The sequence below is a fragment of the Pygocentrus nattereri genome, chromosome 29 (genome assembly GCF_015220715.1).
Source record: "Pygocentrus nattereri isolate fPygNat1 chromosome 29, fPygNat1.pri, whole genome shotgun sequence".
Classification (NCBI taxonomy): domain Eukaryota; kingdom Metazoa; phylum Chordata; class Actinopteri; order Characiformes; family Serrasalmidae; genus Pygocentrus; species Pygocentrus nattereri.
Window position 1 is genome coordinate 15123532 of NC_051239.1, and position 21982 is coordinate 15145513.

Below are 21982 nucleotides of genomic sequence, written 5' to 3' on the forward strand. Positions count from 1 at the left end.
AGTTTGTTTCTTTCACTGAGCTGGATATTTATTTGCTTACAAAAGGTTCATTTATTAACAAAAACACCTATAAAGTCACAGTGTTGAGCATAAGCAGGTATTAGATATTAGCAGATATTTAATACTTCTTGAAGTCTTACATACATATGCATGTAATACTGGGTAACTGGGTAACACCTCTGCCTTCTACCCTGTAGACTGGGGTTCAATCTCCACCTGGGTAAGCACCCTACACTACACCAATAACAGTCCTTGGGCAAGACTCCTGACACCACCTTCGCCTACCTGTGTAAAACGATCAAATTGTAAGTCGCTCTGGATAAGAGCGTCAGCCAAATGCCATAAATGTAAATGTAACATGACTTGTCAAGTACTTAAGTCTCACTCACTCTTGAAAAGAGTGCAGCAGTCCCTTCTATTGTTGCCCCTGCTCGCCACAGATTGTTGGCCGACTTCTTGTCTACTTTCTTGCCACCTTCCCAACCAACCTCTCTCTATTATTTTTGCTTACACCACTGGGTCAGAGTGGAATTGAAGTGTTTCCAGCAGTATTTCTAAACCATGGTTGTAATTGTGTAACGACTTTGGCATCATTTCTGCAGAGGTCAAAGCTCAGTGTGAGCTAAAATCTGTATAAACAGGATTCTGATAAACATAATTGCAGAGATGCACGTACAACATGGGGCAACAGAAATCGCAGCACTCTTTATGGTGTGAATCTACAATGACAAGAGAATGAAAAACCTCACAGAAAAGATGGTTGGAGAATGTTTAATATCTTAAAGTGATCACACCCATTTGCCAAACACCACAGGAGATTATGGATTCAGGCCATCGTAAGGGTAGACTGGGGTCCCGATGGTCCTAAAGACAACGACTGGGTGATTGGCTGGCAACACATCCGAACCGTAGTTTTAATACTGGTAGCATTTTCTGCTAAACTAGGCATTTGCCTTTTGAACAGAGTTAACCGGCAGGCTATAAACATCTATTAATTGTTAGCTAAGTTAGCTTCACAGATTCAGCATAAAATTAGGAAGGAACACAGAGTAAAATATTAAAAATCTTTGTATGATCCTAAACCTGAGTGTTATGTTAAACATTCACAGGTATCTGCTGCAAAGGTACCTGCTTCGGGGTAAGTGGCAAAGCTTCAATGAAAAATATAAGACACAAACCTGATAAAACATGGCTTAAAAACTGTTGATCTATATGAAAGCTGTGTGGGCGTGACTAATGAGCAGCTTGATTGACAGCTCTATTCAACAGTCCTAGCCTGTTCCACCACTCAAACAGAACTAAAATCCCTTTCCAGCTTTTATGTGATGATAACTGGATGAAACATGTGACAGATGAACAGATGTGCAGACTGATGCACAGACGGACGAAGCGAAGCGTGAATGAAGGAACAGACGAATGAACAATATTGGTGTTTGAATAAATGAATGAATGGCTGATAGACGGCTTCAGATGTGTGCTCCTCTTGCTAGGTTTTGGATATGCTGGGTTAGCTTTAGTTTGCTAAGTTTCTCTGCCTCTGAAACTTTGTGCGGGTGAGGCAAGAGACGTCAGCCTTGTGACTGGTCAGGGGAATGCTAATTAGAGCTAATACCAATAAACAAGATTAACCTAATGAGAAAGAAAATACATATTTAGGTTCCCTGGGTCTTTCAGGCCTCCTGCCTCTTTGCTAGGTTTGGTAACTGGCCATTCTTCTGATGCCTGGCCCTTTCTCGTTCTCTGTTTTCCTCCACAGCTCCACTGGAAGAACCACTCCGCCATCATTAGTCTGAAGAGCCAGAGAATTAACGCTGTAGGTACAACACCTTGAAGCTCTCCATAAGATGTTTTGCAAAATAGTATTTGTTTCAGAGAAACATGATTTTAGCACATCATCTCGGCCTAACTCTTTGTGTGGAGAAAGCCTGAAGAATTCCAACCAGACTACACTAAAGGTAATGTAGAACACAGACGCGGAAACGAGCACTCTGTGTATCTTTGAAAGACGCTGTAGCTGTCTGTTAAAATAAATGCCACTTGGTATGACATTTTGTTTCCTAACCCAAACATGTTTAAGCGTGGCACAAACTGGCACTGTATGTGAGTTACTGTGAGGAACTGAAAATCCGACATGTGGGCCTTAGTTTATTCACAAAGGACACAAGCGTATACGGAAAAATGTCCAGGTTGAGTTTGAAGTCTAAAATGGTCGGTTTTAACCCTGAAACCACTACTACTTTTGAAGCCATTTACTTCTATCCTCCAAATATCACGAATTTTTCGTAGAAATATTACGACTTTATTCTCCAAGTCTACTGTTTTCATTTTTATTAACCGTCGGACTTCTCCTGACTAGCAACATAAATGACGATATAACACCGACCACTAGAGGGGTGTAGTAAGAGTGAGCGTGAGTCCCTGCCAGCGTTCGCGAAACAAAACCCCCCTGCCACGTCATACCGAGTGGTACAGTCGGACTGGTCGCAGCCAATCCGGAGCCGTTGTGCGAATGAAAATCCCCGCCGAAACGTTTTCTTCAGGCGTTACTCGGTGGGTTGTAAGTCGTGAAGCGGGTCCCGTTAAATAAAACCAGTGCTTTACAAGAGAAAACGAGATGGTGTTGCGTTAAATGGCTGGAGAAACCTAAACTCAGAGCTCGGCCTGTTTCTCCGTCACACCATTTACAGAAATGTCCCGAGAATGGACGAGCGAACAGATGTGGCTCGACAGTTCTCTGCGTTTCGCTGACCAACGGCCGTCTCCAGACCCCGGAGAGGCAGGGAGCAAAGAGCTGCACAGCCCGACCAAAAGAAGAAGGCTGTCCGATAACCGCGACCAGTTTCAGCGCCTAACTGACCGTTATGTATCCGCAGCGCAGCTGAGGAGGGTGTGAACCCCTTTCCCTCACAGACCGAGGAGACGTAGTTTTACTGTGACTCTGTCGAGCTGAACGCGGTAACCGGTAACGGCCGGCTGACCGTGGACGGTGGAGCTGTGCTGGAGGAATGGAGAGGGCAGAGTTTGGAGCAGCCGAGTGTAGTCATAAGAATATTGCTCAGCCTCTGTACAGCAGGTGAGAAGAGGGGTAGTTTGTGTTGTTTAAATATTCTGTTTTTAACCTCCTGTGCCTGTATTAGTTATATGACTTAACTAACCTAACTAATGAATATAACAGTAAGAGCTAGTCGTATCTTTCCTTCATTGTTTTGGAGACAACAGCGCCCAGCCTCGTCTTGTTCCTTTCAAAGTTGAAGTATTTACATTTATGGCAATTGGCTGACGTTCTTATCCAGAGCGACTTAGTTTGGAAGTAGTGTTAGGAGTCTTGCCCAAGGACTCTTATTGGTATAGTGTAGGGGGCTTGTCCAAACAGGGGATTGAACCCCAGTCTACAGTGCAGAAGGCAGAGGTGTTACCCACTACACTAACCAACCGCATTGTGTATAATCCAGTGGTTGAGATATAAACGAAGTAAGAGTGGTTTGGTGGGAAGTGGTTCATTTACAGAGAAACTACAAAGTCAGATTTCTTTACAGTGGTGATAGAAACCACGAGTCCTGATGTTTACACTGCAAAATTAGCCAAGGAATCTTTCTCTGGGGACTATTTGGCCTCAGAACACCCTTCATGTAGCCCTCCACCATGAATGGATTAAAATAAGCTGATTAAGATGTTTTTGACCAAAACGTTTTAACAAAACTACTGTTAAACAATGTCTCAGACGTTAGGCAGTGTATTCATAACCATTTCATATAACAGCTTTCTGGGAAGGAGCTTTAAGCAGCATTAACTCCAGGTATCTTGCTCCTGTCACCACCACTGTGAACAGTTCTGGCTCCGTTTCTCTAGAACAAAGCATTTCACACCAAACGACTCTAAATGATTAAGGTGACATGTTAACCCCTGTAATTATGCAGAAGTCTTGAAGAATTGGTGGAGTTCCTCTTAAAGTTCAGTAGTAAGTTGAGAATTGTTCATGTGCATCACAGTTTTAAGTATCAACGTGTAACATTCACTCATTTTAAAAACCAAAATGTACAGAAACATTGTGCACTTTGTTCATTGAAACATGACCAGCTTCTGGTTGTAGTGATGCTTCTTAGTTGGATCTGAGTGGAGGGGAAACTCATGACAGTGTTAAATAATAATAACAACAACAACAACAATATGTTGGGCAGTCGTGGGCTGGAGGTCAGGGAAACCAGCCTCGTGACCGGAAGGTCGCCGGTTCGATCCCCAGAGCCGACAGCACATGACTGAGGTGTCCTTGAGCAAGACGCCTAACCCCCAGCTGCTCCCCGGGCACTGCGGATTGGGCTGCCCACCACTCTGGGCAAGTGTGCTCACTGCCCCCTAGTGTGTGTGTTCACTAGAGTGTATGTGGTGTTTCACTTCACGGATGGGTTAAATGCGGAGGTGAAATTTCCCCGTTGTGGGACTAATAAGGGTCTCTTATATAATGTTTGTTTTTCGTAGTACCCTTCATCAGATATGTTTTAAGATTCCTTTTAAAGGTATTAAGTGACTCAGTGGCTCTCAGCTCCTCAGTAAGTGAGCCATAGTGATTATACAGCCTCTCCACTCTTCATCAGTGCTTTTCAGGGTCTTCCAGCATATTGCTACCAGATGACAGAAGTGTCAGACACATATCTGACAATCATTTCATTAAGGTAGACCAGTGAAGACTGATGGCTCTTAAAAACCAATAAAAGAATTTTGAAATCAATATTAAAAGACCCCAGTTGAAGCTCATTTGTCTGTCCAGATATTTTCACTTCTTTACTCTTGAAGTGGTCTCATAGCTCATTCAAAGCCAAACTGCAGTTGCATTACAGAGATTTTCAATATTTGTCTCAATGTAGTAAAAGTAGTAGTAAGTCAACCGTATTTAAAGGCATTTCTACGTTTCAGCAAACAATCCCTTGTTTAGTGCTTGTACTGTTACATACTGTTACAATGTTCATTGCACATTCTTGAGTGTCAGTGGTGCAAGTATGTATTGTGTCAGTTTGGTTGTATATATGCTTTGTGCACACAGAGGGCAGCATGACTCCATTGAATCCAAAGGAAGGCGGTTTGACTCCACTGCTGGCACCTCAGATGTTTCAGACACAACTGGGGTCTTGGACAGAGCATCAGAAATGGAGACCACAGTATGGAGACCTTTCTATGAGGAAGACAAGGGGCCTGAAAAGTTAGATTTCAGACCACAGAGAACTCCAGGTGTGTACTTGCAAACCAAGACTTACACTCCTCTTGAGCTTTTCAAAGTGTTCTTCAGTCTCAATCTTGTGAAAAACATTGTGGAGAACACCAATCAAAAAGACAGTCTAAGCAGAGGGCAGCTATTTGACAAGCCTTTGAATTTGAGAGAATTTTACAGGTTTCTTGGGCTTCTACTCTATATGTGGTATGTGAAGGCCCCGACCATTTCAGATTACTGGAGCAATCACCAGCTGTACAGGTTCAAGCTTCCTTCAGACGTGATGACGAAGAATCGTTTTGAGGCAATACAGCAGCGCCTGCACATTTCAGACCCTCAAAAAGCCAAGGCCAATAAAAGCAAAATGGGTAAAAGAGGATATGATCCCCTCTATGAAATTAGGCCACTGCTGGTTGATGTGGCTGCAGCTTGTAAAACCCACTTTCATCCCGACAGGAACCTTACTATCAGTGAACGGGTTTTTATAGACGTTGGGTCTCTGGCAAAAACATTGGAAAGAAGTGATCCTAAGGTAGGAATCAAAGTTCTGGCAATGAGTGATTCCTCTACAGGCTACATATGGAATATATCTGTATGTAAAGGTGCTATTGATACTTCTTCAAGAGAGATGCTTGACTTTGAATTCATAAGGCAATTAATAGATCCCGTTTTGCTCGGACGTGGCTACCATGTCTATGTGAAAAATGTATATACCCCACCTGATATGTTTAAGAGGTTTAAGAGTTCATGCCAATCTAGCATGTGTGGACCTGTGCGCCTTGATGCTAACAGCTTCCCTTGCACACGAGTGAATGATTTCCCAGAGGATGCAAAGAGAGGTTCTGTTTGCTGGATTCGACAGGAGGACCTCCTGTTTCTGAAATGGATGAACACAGAGGAAGTGGCGCTGTGTAGTACAATGCACAAAGTTCAGTCAGATGAAGACAGTGCTGACCAGGACCATGAATCTAAACCTAGCCTGACTCCCTCGGTTATCAGAGACTACAGGAAATATGCCAGGACGCTGGATCTGTTTGACAGCACGTGTAGCTACCACTGGGAACTGCAGAAAGGCATGACATGGGACAAGGCCTTCTTCTACTATGCCTTAGATGTCGCCTGTAACAACAGCTTTCTGTTGAACCAGGAGATGAAACTCCCCAAAAAGGGAAAATCCTTGAACAAGAACGACTTCATTGAGGGTCTCATCCTTCAGCTTACGAGTTATGGCAAGTTCTCCTTTCGAGCGGAGCAGACAACTGAGCAAATGGAGAAGGACGGTCATCCTCAAACCAGTCAGCAAGAGAAAAGTGATGCTGCCAAGGACAAAGTGCCACCTCCTCCCCGAGCACCTCAGGCCTGCATGCCTGTCTTCTTTGATGCCAACATGAAATCGCTGTGTGTGCAGTGCAAGCTGTGTGAAACAAATATGAGGTGTAAAGGTTGCAGTGTCGCTTTGTGCCTCACTGCAGAACGCAACTGTTTCCAGGACTGGCATGTTTGTAAAGGTGTAGCACAGCCGACTGAGGCAGTACAGCTGTAGCTCAGGGCTGAGGATACTTTGGCATGTCTATGATCTAAGACATTAACTCTGTTGAGAGTGGGAAATGAACTGAATAAAAATAATATATAAACGTTTGTTCAGTCAAAAACTTTTTTGCTTGTATTTAATATCACTCTGCTTAAATTATAGCATCCCCATACCTTTATCAGTCTCTGTTTGTTTGGCGCTGAAACGAAAAGAAGCATTTCCATACACAGATGTACTAACCAGTTACCTTTTACTGGAATAAGTATGTTCATAGTATCTTCTCATTTAGTCATACAGTATGTGCTGCAGAAACAAAAGTTTTCTTCAGAAAAAAAGGTCAATATTACTATAGGGAGGTTTCATAAATCTCAAATCTCTGTTCGGAATCGGAGGGTGGAGTTCTTCATCTTCTGTTTGTAATGTTCATTAAACTGCTCGTTCTGAGCTACTGTGAAGTGGTTCTTCCAGTCCCCAACCTTCCCTGTAGAAAGAAATATAGAGAGAAATACTAGTTGATGGGCATTGTAACTTTGTAGTTACTTGAATATTTTCTGACCTGAGCTGTAGGTTAATTTGTTACAGTCTTTTGAATTCGGTATAATCATCTGCAGTTTTGGAAGTCAGTTTCAATGTCGAACATGAACACAATCCCATTAAACACCTAAAGTTGTACTGCTAATTGTAATGTCTGTATTTATAGAGGACTCAAATATCTGCAATTCAATAGCTCATTAGTTAATTAGTAGGTTTAGTTGGTATGTTATAGCAGGAAAATGAGCACAATGTGCTGGACTGTGGCCTGCCAGAACTAGAATTGAAGTTGAGCTAGATATTGAGAGAATTGAGTCTAGACAGTTCCTCTAAAGTTCTAATCGTTAATGTTTAGAATGTCTACAGTAGTGATCAATTCCAGTTCTGGCAGGTTAAGGTCTAGCACATTATGGTCATTTTCCTGCTATAACGTTCCAGCTAAACCTACGAATTAACTGATTAGTTGAACCGGATGTGTAGTGCAGGGTAACATTAGGCTGTGCTGGACCCTGGCTTTCTGAGACCAAAACTAATGGGCTGTGTACTGTCTGTGGGCTAAAGACTTTAGCAGAGTCATAGAAGAATCTTGGAATATTAACCTTTTCGCATGAACGGTGAGACCTTGAAGTCCATGATTGGGAGTGTAGAGTAGTTGGTCATATTGTTCTGCTTCATGGCATCAAAGTGAGTGCCTTTCGTAATTCTCTCCCTCTCTTCTATTGGTGTAGATAAACCAAGGAAGGAGCACAAACGCTCCACTTCATGCCCAGTGTCCTAGGCAAGCAATGAGAGAAATGTTCAAAGCTCCAATTCTAGACCTATAGCAGTCAATGTCAAGCTAAAACATAGCTACATGTAGAAAAGCTCATCTTAAGATCACCTTATTCTCTGTAACAGTTAGGCTTGTTACTGACCTCCACCATATCCTCAAAGAACATGTAATGAATGTTTGAGTACGTCTGCTTCTTCTCCCAGTATCCACACACATGATCATACCAAGGACCAAACACCACTAAACGGTAATGTGGAAGTTGTTCCATGACTAAGTTTTGTAATAGCATTAATATTGTTATAATTTAAAATTCTGTCGCTGATCAGTATAGATCCCATTGAATGCAGTCTCACTCACTCTTTCCATCCATGAACCGCTTTAGAAAAGTGTTCCAGTCTCCTGGCTCAGGATCTCCCATGTTCATCCGGTCAAAGTGAAAATAAGAGACCGCGTTATCTTTGGCATTGCGAGCTACGTAGACAACCTGGAGAGAGAGAGAGAATCAGTAACACTGAAGAGAATAAAAGTGCTAAAATTTTCTGTGCGCCTAATGTATATACTAATGTGCTAGTATAGGCTATATATATATTATATTAATAAATAAATAAATGAAAAATGTAGACTTGCTTTGCTCTGCTTTAAGCTTTAGCTCAGCTATAGTAATTTTTCCGGCATCTCAGGCAGGAAACTTTTTCGAAAAAGTGGAATCCTTTCTTGTAAAAAGGTCTCAATGTTTGATTTTTATGAGGCTGAAATCAGCTTCTCATTCCCTAGCTTCTTGTTTGAATGTTCCTCTTCCACCGTAAATAGTGCAACAAGAAGTTGCCTTCAGCTTTGTGACTTTTTAGTGTTTGGCAGTTTCTTGTTGCAGATTAAATGTATCAGGAAACCAATTGAGTGCTTCTAGATGAAAAGTCCATTTGTCTCATTATGCGCGTTAGTCTTGTTTTGGCCGTTTCATTTGCTACTAGCTAGACAAGACTGTAGTCTGTGTTGCTATGATGAGCAGCAGTATGCGGGCCAACCTTCAGGGTTAAAGGGTGTATTAGTAGTTAATACATGAACCATTTATTGTTAAAACTGTATCAGAACGACCAGCAGAGCTTTATTTTACTGCAAAGGCGGATTAATTTATTTTTACCTATAATTCTGCTCTGGAGCCACAACTGGCCAGTAAAAGAGTCGACCCCTGATCTAGACCATAGTGGGCTCAGAGCACACAAATGCCTGAGTTACAAGTTGAAAATGTCATGAATACATGCCTAATGGAGGGAATATTCGTTATCACTTTTTGAAAATTCTTCTACACTTTTTCTTGCACGTACATCTTGTTTCTAGATTGTAAGATAAGCTCTTGTAGACAAGACATTATAAATTATTACAACTTTTACACCTGTGTCTTATTGCAGTAGATGAAAACTTCTTTCTCTGTAACGTTTAATTCGACTACACCCTACGGACAGAGCGCACACATTTCCATGATGCTGGCGATTCATGAGAATTTTGTACTCTCCAAGTTCAAAAACGTAACTTCATTGATGTTCACATTGAGAATAGCATTGAGGAGCATACAGAGAAGAAGTCCCACATACTATACCCTGCAGTTCTGTTCCCAGAAGGATTTGGGCAGCAGCTGAACAGGAAGATGGGTTTTGATGAGGCGTGGAGTGGTGGGCAACTTGTCTGTCTGCTCCACCCCTGATAAAGGATGAAAAACCTCATAAAATTTCTGTGTTTACCTCAGGGCTGTTGTTTGGCCTGTTCACGAAGACACGCAATGAGTTATGCATCACAACTGGACTATGCCAGTGTTTTCACTGATCTTATGTCTGATTATGAGAACAAGGCTTCTGGCAACTCCACTGACCTGAAGGCAGCCCAGGAAATGTGCCCTCAAGAAATGGTACTCGAAAAAAGATGGGCAGCGAGGTCTGACGCTCAGGCGCTGTATTGCCAAAGTAGAGCAGGTCCAAAATGTAGGATACCCAAGTGGTCCCTGTCAGAGAACCGCAAGATAGAGGAAGATGATATAAATATAATGTGTATTTATATGACGAGTCGGCTTAAGTTTAGTCTAGTTTATCTGGTTCTGGTCCGATTGGGTTGTGGGCTAATTTTAAATGAACTATTATAATTAGTTGCTGATTAAAGGCTTTCTTTATTTATACAGGGATCCACAAAATGACAAATGTGACATGAATAAGTAGAATTGTAGGAAATTGTAATTCAGCTTCATGTGGGGGGAAAAATGAAAAAGGAAGAAACAAATGGAACAAAGAAGTGTCCCAAAGTGGTTGTACTGTGGTATGTAAGGTGCCTGGAACACTTGGTTTCAGTGGAAATTCATCTTCTTAATTCTTTGAAGGGGGCGGCACGGTAGCGTGGCGGGTAGCGCTGTCGCCTCACAGCAAGGAGCAAGGCCGGGCGACCAGGGTCCTCTCTGTGTGGAGTTTGCATGTTGCATGTCAGGCCAATTGGACATGTTACATTGCCCCTGGGTGTGAGTGTGTGAGTGACTGTGTCTGTCTGCCCTGCGATGGACTGGCGACCTGTCCAGGGTGTATCCTGCCTTCCGCCCGAAGACTGCTGGGATAGGCTCCAGCACCCCCCCGCGACCCTGACGGAGAAGCGGCTTGGACTGGACTGTTTCCTTTTTGAAGAATAGTCCAATATTGTACTACACAGAGAGTTCTATCACAGCATATCAGAAAGCTATTTGGAAGGTAGAGGGTGGACGGACTCCTTATTAGGGCACTATGTAATTAATATTTTATTTCTGTATGATAAGTTTGCTAAAATTGATGCATGTCCCTTATTTTGAAGACACTGAAGCTAAAGTGGACAAAAACTGCTTGAAAGTTTTCTCAACCAAATTGATCATTCTTAACAAAACCCACACACCTGATTTAGGATAGGTGGTGATGAGGATGTCATCTGGTCTTGCCTGGAATTTCTGAATGTTCTCCCAGTTGTCGGTGAAGTAATGGGTCATAGAGATGCCTTCAAAATCAAACAACTCTGGACGACCCATTGGCTTCATGTGTAGAATGAAAAAAACAAATGAATGCCTGTTAATTCAGACAAAGTCTTAGGTTCAAAGAGCAAGTGAGACAATATATGAAGAGTTTCGTTCCAGAACGCTTTATATCGTGACAGTTGCATATAAAGACCTTTTGAAAAGAATAATAGCTGATGTTACTGGAAAACACAATTTTATTTTTCTTATAAAGTTGGTATTAAACATAATATAGCATTGTTGTTTCTTGTGAAGCCCACTTCCAACAACTGATATCATGAAAAGAAAAAAAAAATCCTTGACAGGGTCAATAGTAGTTTACACCAAAACCCTTCATATCTACTGTAGCATAGAGATGAAGGGATATGTATATTGTGTGCACACAGATTTAGGCTAATGTTTTGAATCTGTAAAAAAAATAGTCATTTTTCTCTGCTTTAAATTTTAGTCTTGGATCTAGTTTGTGGTGCTAACCTTATGTCTCAGATACATATTAAACAAAATCTATCACAATTTCCATATTATTCACCATTTTTCTGCTTTTATGAATCACTCAGTGCATCATAAAAGGGTCCTGTCAAAAGAGGGATTCACATCAACATGTTAACATGAAGTCAACATTATTTCAACATTAACAGCTGAGATGATATTGATATTTTCCAATTACAACTTTTGAAATCTGGAGAATTGCAAAGTGGGTGATTTGGGTTCAGCTTAAAAATGTGCCAAAGGTTGCATCTCATCAAATCTTAGGCACCTCATTGAGTGTTCAAATCTCTGATTCGCCAGCAGTGAAAAAGTAAGAGACCGGTGGTCTGGCTGAAAGAAGTTTGAACTAGCATTTGTAATTCTCCAGCTGTTCATCACCCAGTATGTGTGATAGAACTTCTAAAATGTTCATCAAAAACTTTGGGAAAGCATTTTGCGGTTGACTCACCACAGGTATATCAAATCCTTCCATGTTGAAAAGTATCCTTGTTTGATCCCCTTCTGATTCCAGGTTTTCACTTCTCTTCCAGTGACTTGTACTCCCAGAGCTCTTTACTCTTGAGCTGCTCTGATACGTTTCATTCTCTATTATTGCTCCAGTCACATGTGTGTTATGTCCCTCCCTTCCAAGTGTCACTTCCACTAGTCCAAAACACGCACAGCCTGTGTAATCTCTGCCTTCTAAAATGCCCTCACTCCAAGTTCATAAGAGTGCACAGTTTACTTCCCAAGTCAGGTTTTTTTAAAGCACAAAAAAAAGCTGTTCTGTCAAACCAATGGGAAATAATCAGGCACGTCAATATGGGAATTATAGTAGTAATGTATCGGTGTATGTGACAGATTCAACTTCTGCTCGGGTCAGTCTCATCATTCACTTACTGTGCTGTTTAACTTAAACTGTACTGTTTGTCTTTACAGTACGCTGCCAGACTTGAGTGGTAGAATTCCTAGCATGTTTTGCTTTGGGTTTCTTCCTTCCAGTTACATGATCTTTCTGTGGGATTGGGTTTCGACACAGCATAACTCTCTCTTTCTCTTCCTCTTTCTCTCTTTTGTAAGCCCTTCACACACTATGAGGCTTGACCAGAAAGATTTGCATGCCACAAGATATGTTTGTGAATAAACAAACAATTTGTACATTTTAATTTTTTTTTTATTAATAGGATTGTATGAATTGATATTCAAGAGTTAAAAAATGAATGATTGTAGAGTCGGGAGGAAGTCATTTAGTCATTTTCTTGAAAGAAAAAAAAAAAGATTTTTCCCATGGAGTGAGAATGTATTGCTAGACCCTTGGTGAAAGATTCCCCCCTCACAAAGGGATGAAGTCCTCCATAAACATTCCCAAAAACATTGTCACATTTTTCTCATGAATTGCAGTAGTGATCATTAGCAGTGATACACATGCAAAAGAATTGGTCATTATGTAGGCCTGTAGCCAGCTTGGTAGAGACCAGTTTTATGTTAACTGTCCCCTTGGGGCTTTAAAAAAAAAAAAAAGTATTCATTTTTTTAACAAGATTTTTCATCACTGTGTTAAAATAGCTGAACAAAACTGCCTGTTACACCAGTTCATTTTCCCCGACTGTGTTTATGTGCATGAGCGACGTTCATGGGGGCATCTGTCACTATCTTGCCCTGCTGTTAGATTGTCAGGATGAGGGTTTGCGTGTCTGTGTTTGCCTGTGCTCATGCGCAGTGCGTGAGAGTAAAACAATACCTGACAACACATGGGGAAAAAACATGCTTGAATAAACAAGGCCATCACGTAGTGGGTATTGTGTAGGATTTCTTAAATCTGTGTTCGGAACTGCAGGGTGGTGCTCTTCATCTTCTCTTTGTAGTGTTTGTCAAACTGCTCATTCTGAGCCACAGTGAAGTGGTTCTTCCAGTCCCCAACTTTCCCTTCAGAAACAAATATGCAGAGTGTAAAGGAAAATGTACAGTGGAAAGGAACAAATGCTCACTGATTAATTGCTCACATCTTTGGTATCTACAGTTTTGAAATTTCCAGTGTCATCAATTAGAGTAAACGGGTGTTGTGTGGGGTGCCAAATACAATTTATGTGGTGGGCCAAGGACCAAAAAGACAAAACGATATACAAATGAAGAAGGTAAAATCTCTTATGTAGCACTACACAGTGTTTTGTTGCTAATCTACAGAAAATATACAATGTTAAAGGAAAGTAAGAATAAAAAATGACTATATATATAGAGTACATTTTTTCCCCCACAGTGAGTTAGGAGGCAGCATGAGGGTAACTTTTTGGTGGGCCAAATCAAATGTTCTCGGACCGCGCTCCTGCAGCCCTGCTTTAAGCAGTGAAAACCTTCCTTGCAGCTCCCAACAGCATCCTAATGGTGGCAGTCCAAGGTCTGCGTTCAGACAGTTAAACTAAACATGTCCCAGTATGTGCCAGTACATACATAACGATGTGCAGCAGAAATTGTTCAAATATAAAATATATAAAAGACTTTAAAGGAATTAAAATAAGGTATGTATTGGTAATAATCAAATAATCTAGTTGTGAAAGAATGGTGAAGCAAAATCTCAGTCCAGCTCAGTCCAGTCTAATATCAGTATCCTGTAAATGTCTAAGATGTTTAAGAGGCCATTTAGAACCTGATATGGGGAAACTTAACAAAAAAAGACTTAAACTAATTTTGTTTGGTTACGTTAATTATTATTTTATTTTCCAGAACATGTGCAAACCTCTTATTCACCTTGTTGTAGCACAGTTACACGTCTCATTGTGTTAAATAGCTAGTTGCCACTTACTTTGGATGTAACACTATTTTATGAATGTTATTCAAAACGGACAATTTTACATGCTGATGAAGAGCAAATCTTTTTATGTTGTAAATTTGGCTAATAAAATGTACTGGAAATGCGCCGTTGTGTTTTATTTGTTTATTTATCTCACACATTGTGAGCTTCTAAGATTAAGTGACCCTTATTAGTCCCACAACGGGGAAATTTCACCTCCACGTTTAACCCATCCGTGAAGTGAAACACCACATACGCTCTAGTGAGCACACACACACACTAGGGGGCAGTGAGCACACTTGCCCTGAGCGGTGGGCAGCCCAATCCACAGTGCCCAGGGAGCAGTTGGGGGTTAGGCGTCTTGCTGAAGGACACCTCAGTCATCGAACTGGTGACCTTCCGGTCACGAGGCTGGTTCCCTAACCTCCAGCCCATGACTGCCCCAACTTCTTAGTATACTTCTTAGTATTTATGCCCGGTTAAAATTTTAATTCAGTCAGATCTGATATCAGCCTACATGATGTGAAGAAGCTTTAAAAATGAACTTAGAAACTACCTTTTTAATGTTTTTAATGTAATTTTGTATGGTGGCATTTTTTTGCATGTTTTTTTTCCATGGAAATCTGCCAGCCCCTTGCTTAGTTGGCTTATAAAAATCATTACAAACAACGGACTATTCATGTTCTCAAGAATTCGATCAGTGGACCCGTACGGATTGCTTACCTTTGCGCATAAATGGTGAGATCTTGAAATCCATGACTGGGACTGCAGAGTAGTTGGTCATCTTATTCTGCTTCATGGCATCAAAGTGAACACCTTTTGTAATTCTCTTCCTCTCTTCTGTTGATGTAGACAAACCAAGGAAGGAGCACAAGTGTTCCAACTGGCGCCCAGTGTCCTAGACAAGCAGAAAAGAAATGCTCAAAGGTCAAATTCTGGACCCACCGTAATGAATATCAAGCTGGCTATGTGTGGTAAAACTGGTCTAACAACCATCTCATTGTCATCCCAGTTCTCCCAGCTATGTGATTTTATGGCGAAGCTAGTGTGTTCCCTACCTCCACCATATCCTCAAAGAACATGTAATGAAGATTTGGGTATGTCTGCTTCTTCTCCCAGTATCCACACACATGATTGTACCAAGGACCAAACATGGCTATAAGGTAATATGGCAGGTATTACATAGAATATAACACATTTTGAAATAGCTTTAAAATTGATATCAGTAAATCACACAGCCAGTGGTCAGTATACATTTTAGTGGATGTAGTAATGGTTTGGCTCACTCTTTCCATCCATGAACCTTTGTAGGTAGGTGTTCCAGTCTCCTGGCTCCGCTGAGATCATGTTCATCCGGTCAAAGTGATAATAAGACACAGCACTGTCTTTGGCGTTGCGAGCTACATAGACAACCTGGGGAGATTTATGATTAATACCACTGATAAGTTGGAATAGAATATAAAATCTATATATACCCTACTGTTCTAACTTAATTGTGGTTTGTTTGTAGTTTGTCATTATCCTATGGTTTTTCATGATGTTACAGGCTTTCAGGACCTGTTCAAACTATAGATCTGACACCAGTTTGCCATCTATTATGATTACACCTGAGACGTATACAGAGATAAGTGATGTGATGATATGATGCCATGGCTGGTGAGTCCGCTTTCTCTGTAATATTTAGGGGTTCACAGTTGGAATCAGCTGATTTTTACTCAAAACACAACATTGGCCATATTGTTTTTATTTATTTTCTATGTTTTATTTGATCAGTGTTGAGATTTTAGGATGTAAATGACATGAGTCAAGTTAGTGCATTCATTTTGTATTTGAAACCTGCTGCTACACCAAAACGTTGTAGCATTATTATGCCTGACCTTATGCATCACTTCTGTAGCACAATCAGATTTTACATGCAATTTTGCCCCAATAAAGAAATCATTTTTATTTATATTGCAAGTTTGGCTAATACAAAGTGCTGGAAATGTGCCAGTGCATTTCATTTGTTCATTTACCCCATACAGTGTGAGCCTCCTATTGAAAAGCTAATAAAAATAATCCAGAAATTGGGATCAAACATAAAAATCATGATTTGTCCATCCCTAGTAATATAATTTCTTTCAGTTACCCCTACAAACTGAGTTGTACAGCACATGAGTCTCTGTGACACAGGGGGCTGTGTAAATATTAACATTTGTATGGATCCTAAACGTTCATCTATGTTAAAGAACCAATAACACTCAGATTGGGGCTAAAATCAAAGACTATGCAGACAAGAACCCCACATACTGTACCCTGCAATTCTGTTCCCAGAAGGACTTGGGCACCAGCTGAACAGGGAGATGCGTTTTGATGATGCGTGGAGTGGTGGCCAACTTGTTTGCCAGGTCCTCCCCTGATAAAGGATACAAACCTCTCCATAAAATTATTTGTATTCGGCAAGTAGGTCTATCCTCAAAGACAAAGGCAAACTTGGTAGGTGCATAATGAATAGCTTGTTTTAGCTGTTTTGACTGCTCTTCTGCTTATGAGGCCTAAGCTGACATAAACCTCACCGATCATGTGTGTTTCGTCACAGGTAGCAAGGCCACTTACCTGAAGGCGTCTCAGGGAAGTTTGCCTCTAGAAAAGGTACTCGCAAGTAGATGGGCAGAGAAGTCTGGCGCTCAGGCGATGTATTGCCAAAGTAGAGCAGGTCCAAAATGTAGGACACCCAAGTAGTCCCTGTTGCAGAACAGCAAGATAAGAAGATTTCATCCGAGCAGGTGTTCCACAGGGTATGTTGTGCTGGAATATTTCACCATGTGGTAATAATTGTATTGCATGGTTGGTGCGAATGGGACAGCCTTAAAGACTTGGTGCAAACAGCCCTTTGCATCTCCTCCCAAAGAGGATTGAAAGGGTTGAGATCGAGGGACTGTACAGTCCACTAAGGCGATGAAAACTTGCTGTCATGTTCCTGGGACCGTTCAGTGGTAATTAATGCCATGTGACCATGTAAGCGTGGATGAACTTGGGTCAACAACAGTGTTTGGAAACACCAAACAACTCAGTAGATGTGTGTTGCTTGCACTGAATTCTGATCCTTAAATTAGCATGATGCTAAGGACACCTCAGTTCATCTGACCAGGTCTTTTTTTATACTCCTCAATAGTCCAGTTTTGACGGTCCTTTGCCCATGTTTTGACTACTGACCACATCATCACTCAACATTGTCTTTGTAGCCCATTTGAGAAAAAACATTGACATTCTGAATATATTTTGCGCTTTAGTGTTGGATGTTGTGTGTGGTGTTACCCATCTGGTCACTTGTATTTTTCTTTGATCCCTGTGATCATTGTGTTTTTATGTGTCTCCGGCTTGAAACGATTGTGCATGAAAGGCCAAGGATGACGGATGTTTGGGTGATGCTAGAACTAGCAGAACTTATCCAACTATCATGCTATGGTGAAAGTAGCTGAGGTCACACATTTTGCCCATTCCATGCTCGGCTTATAACTGAATGACACTTAAAAATCTGCCAAATTAATACCACGTATGATTTGTTGGTATATACAGTTTGCATGAAGGTGAGGGATACAAACAATCCCTGTTATAAAGCCCACACACCTGCTTTGGGATGGGTGGCGATGAGGATGTCGTCTGGTCTTGCTTTGAAGTTTTTAATGTTCTCCCAGTTGTCAGTGATGAAATGGACCAGAGAAACGCCTTCAAAATCAGTCAACTCCACTCGGGTGTATGACTGCATGTATGGCATGAAAAGATTAGAGTCTGTTAACGCATGGAAAAAAAGTGTCTTTAGTGCAAATTCAATATTGCTTGCTTAAATATTACCTGTTAAAGTGTTGAGAAAATAGTTTTTAGTTGGCTCACCAAAGCTTTATCAGATCCTTCCATGATGAAGCAAATGGAACAGAAGCGTCTTTGACCCTTTTCTTATTGCACCTATCCTTTTTCTCCTCTTTGGTTGTCTCTCAATATAAAGAGAAAGGCACCCTTTCTCTTGTACTTGTCACAGCTGATCTTTGCCCTGTCTTTATTTGTTTTGTTTTGAAATTATTGCAATCCAAAATCATGGCAGTCATGTACACATTGTGTACCGCCCATCCACAGGCTACTTTCAGCAGTTCATAATATATCAAGCATTGTGTAATCTGCGTTTTAGGAATGATTCTCCAATGAACTCGCTACTCTTACACCATGTAACCAGAGAACAACACACCCTGCTCCCACGTGATATTTTTAGTCAATAAAATTAGAATCTCTATCAGATATACACACACCAGCCACTTTATTAGGTACAATTCAATTGCTATTTAACACAGATAGCTAATCAGCCAATCACATGGCCACAACTCAACGCATTTAGGCATGTAGAGGTGGTCAAGACAACTTGCTGAAGTGCTGACCGAGCATCAGAACGGGGAAGAAAGGGGATTTAAGGGACTTTGAACGTGGCGTGGTTGTTGGTGCCAGATAGGCTGGTCTGAGTATTTCAGAAACTGCTGATCTACTGGGATTTTCACACTCAACCATCTCTAGGGTTTACAGAGAACGGTCCGAGAAAGAGGAAATATCCAGTGAACGGTCAGTTGTGTGGACGAAAATGCCTTGTTGATGTGAGAGGTCAGAGGAGAACGGGCAGACTGGTTCCATATGATAGAAAGGCAACAGGAACTCAAATAACCAACCAAAATCTCTGTGGAACGTTTCCAACACCTTGTTGAAAGTCTGCCATGAAGAATTAAGGCAGTTCTGAAGGGAAAAGGGGGTCCAACCAAGCTTGTTACAATAGAAGAACTCTTTTTGGTGCTATGTAGAACTGTTCTCAAGAAGGTTCTATATCAAACCATCTAAAGCACATTCTCCATCAGTGTGAAGAACACTTTCACAATACAACGGTATTTGAGGTACTGTGTAGAACCATTTTCTTTACTAAAGAACCCTTGAGGAACCAACTTGTGAAGTGTGAAGCAGTGGGGCTTAGACAAAATTTGCTGCGGTTCCAATTTATTTTCCCAAACTTGTGTTGCTTAATGCATTAACCTGTACATACTAATCCCTTTTACAAATATGGTGTATTTTTACTGTATATTGTGTTCCTAATATGGGACTGTCAAGAATGTCAGGGTTAGAGTTAAAACTTGACCAGTAATATCGGCCGATATTGATGAGCCATGGATGTATCTGTGTCTGTGATGTTCAAACTCCCAAAAACAAGTCATCCCCTGTTTAATTAGATCACAGCAACAACAGTTGAACCAATAAATCTGAGCACAAAACACCATCATGGTTAAAATAACAGACATAAAATCTTGTATTTAGCTTGATAATAATGTGTTAGAAGAAAGAAAAGTTAGAAAAGTGCTTAAATGAACAGAATCAACTATTCAGGACCGATATCTTACAGTTTCCTTTTATTTTTCTCTTTGATTTCGACTTGTTGTCTTGTTTTGTGTACCAAAAAGATATATTTGATTGATACACAACAGTTTTCCATGCCCTGCGATGGACTGGCAACCTGTCTTCCGCCCGATGACTGCTGGGATAGGCTCCAGCACCACCGCTGCGACCCTGAGGGAGAAGCAGTTTAGAAAATGGATGGATGGATGGATGGATGGATGACAGTTTTCCAATTCCTGTTTATGCCTTAGACCTGTTGTTTTTAGTTACTGTGCCTTTAAGACTGATAGGCTATGTGTTGTACCTGTGTAAATATCAGTACAGGCTGAAACATTCCTTTTACACTCGATGTGAAGGGCTGGGGCTAAACTGCTGTAGGATGGTTTCATAGGTGAATGCATGCAAATGCCTGGATTTTGGCAGCTTAGGTTCCCTAAATGAAACTCATCAAAGTCTATTATCACGAAAAATAACTAACACATTAGATCTTTAAAGCTCTGTTTGGAATTGAAGATCTTTAAAGCTCTTCATCTTCTGTTTGTAGTGTTCATCCAACTGCTCATTCTGAGCCACAGTGAAGTGATTCTTCCAGTCCCCAACGTTCCCTTCAGAAACAAACATCGAGAGAAATACACAGTTCAGTGCTTTAGCATTTGTGAACCAATCCAGTCGTGGTTTTTGCTTATTTACAGCATCAAAAACAGGTTTTTTTTAGTTAAAATGTTTAGTCTCATGGGTGAAAAACATTTGTGATTTTAGATACACAAACACTCATTTAAAGTTCAAGTCTGATGTTTTTTTGTATTGAAGACTCTAATAATGATTTCTTAGAGTAAACAAACTACAAAAGCACCTGTGATGCATAGCTCTGATGTGAAAACCACATTAATATTGTGTATATATATTCAGAGTTTTTTTAAGTGCTATTCAGGTTTTCATTCAGTCTTGTCTGATATCAGCATTAACTGACTGGTGAGTTGGCTAATAAAACCTTTTAGAGTCTGTGGACTAGTTATTGGCTAAAACCTGGTTTAGTGGGCCAACAGGCATTCATGGCTAACCTTTTCGCATGAACGGTGAGACCTTGAAGTCCATGATTGAGAGTGTAGAGTAGTTGGTCATATTGTTCTGCTTCATGGCATCAAAGTGAGTGCCTTTCGTAATTCTCTCCCTCTCTTCTATTGGTGTAGATAAACCAAGGAAGGAGCACAAACGCTCCACTTCACGCCCAGTGTCCTAGCCAAGCAATGAGAGAAATGTTCAGAGCTCCAATTCTAGACCTATAGCAGTCAATGTCAAGCTAAAACATAGCTACATGTAGGAAAGCTCATCTTAAGATCACCTTATTGTCTGTAACAGTTAGGCTTGTTACTGACCTCCACCATATCCTCAAAGAACATGTAATGAATGTTTGAGTACGTCTGCTTCTTCTCCCAGTATCCACACACATGATCATACCAAGGACCAAACATGGCTAAAAGATAATATTGAAGGAATACATTGGAGACAGCGAATTTTGAAATGACATTAGTCTCACTAAATCACTCTGTCAGCGCATCTCCTTGGATTTAGTAACGGTCTCACTCACTTTTCCCATCCATGAACTTCTGTACATAAATGTTCCAGTCTCCTGGCTCAGGTGCTACCATATTCATCTTGTTGAAGTAATAATAAAATACAGCGTTGTCTTTGGCATTGCGAACTACATAGACAACCTGGAGAGATGGATAATCAATAACAATGATTACCTGAAATAGAATATAGAGGGCTATATATTCAGCCCACTGTTGTGACAATATTGTTTGTAATGTTTTAGGCCTGGTCTTTATGCTATGTTTTGTCATTATGTCACAGACTTTTAGGGCCTGATCAACCTGTAGATCTCAGACCAGATTGCCCCTTACTATGGCTATGGCTAAGATGTATGTAGAGACATAGACCATAGGGGTTTCACAGGGACAATGTTAAAATATGATGAAAATGGATAGACGATAGACAAGAGATTCATTACTTGCTACTTGAAAAGAAACCCTTGCTCACATTGCACAGGAACTGTGCTTGAGCTTTGCTTGACCATGCACTTTGTCCCAAGTTGCTGTAAAATAAGGGCTTGTTACATAACTAAGTATTATAAAAGAGAAGATATAGAGCTTTTTTTTTTAATACGTAGGACACCTTTGCTCTTATGGCTGTTTTATAGAAGTATGTTACTATCATAGGTAGTGAATCAGCTTACCATGTAATATTTCATTCCGGCACAACTACAATCT

General features: G+C 40.8%; 3 protein-coding genes across 4 annotated transcripts; 1 reads left to right on the forward strand and 2 right to left on the reverse strand.

Annotated features, from left to right (window-relative positions):
* Nucleotides 1-2535: 2535 nt before the first annotated feature.
* LOC108432120 (piggyBac transposable element-derived protein 2-like) lies at nucleotides 2536-6912 on the forward strand. The gene is made up of 2 exons (XM_017705741.1): nucleotides 2536-3073; nucleotides 5039-6912. The coding sequence occupies exons 1-2, from the start codon at nucleotides 3006-3008 to the stop codon at nucleotides 6744-6746; spliced, it is 1776 nt and encodes a 591-aa protein (XP_017561230.1). The 5' UTR covers nucleotides 2536-3005; the 3' UTR covers nucleotides 6747-6912.
* A 55-nt stretch (nucleotides 6913-6967) lies between these two features.
* Nucleotides 6968-12152, reverse strand: LOC108432121 (cytosolic sulfotransferase 3-like). The gene is made up of 8 exons (XM_017705742.2): nucleotides 11991-12152; nucleotides 10939-11071; nucleotides 9905-10033; nucleotides 9635-9735; nucleotides 8395-8521; nucleotides 8180-8277; nucleotides 7865-8039; nucleotides 6968-7215 (listed from the first exon to the last, which is right to left on the reverse strand). Exons 1-8 carry the CDS (start codon nucleotides 12012-12014, stop codon nucleotides 7103-7105), a joined length of 900 nt encoding a protein of 299 aa, XP_017561231.1. The 5' UTR covers nucleotides 12015-12152; the 3' UTR covers nucleotides 6968-7102.
* Nucleotides 12153-12375: 223 nt separating this feature from the next.
* Nucleotides 12376-18445, reverse strand: LOC108432122 (cytosolic sulfotransferase 3-like). 2 transcript variants are annotated; one of them, XM_017705743.2, is made up of 8 exons: nucleotides 18183-18445; nucleotides 17919-18051; nucleotides 16905-17033; nucleotides 16604-16704; nucleotides 15596-15722; nucleotides 15368-15465; nucleotides 15033-15207; nucleotides 12376-13447 (listed from the first exon to the last, which is right to left on the reverse strand). In XM_017705743.2, exons 1-8 carry the CDS (start codon nucleotides 18204-18206, stop codon nucleotides 13335-13337), a joined length of 900 nt encoding a protein of 299 aa, XP_017561232.1. In that variant the 5' UTR covers nucleotides 18207-18445; the 3' UTR covers nucleotides 12376-13334. The 2 variants fall into 2 exon arrangements, with proteins under 2 accessions (XP_017561232.1, XP_037392060.1); XM_037536163.1 differs by having other exon boundaries at nucleotides 17919-18080.
* Nucleotides 18446-21982: the final 3537 nt, after the last annotated feature.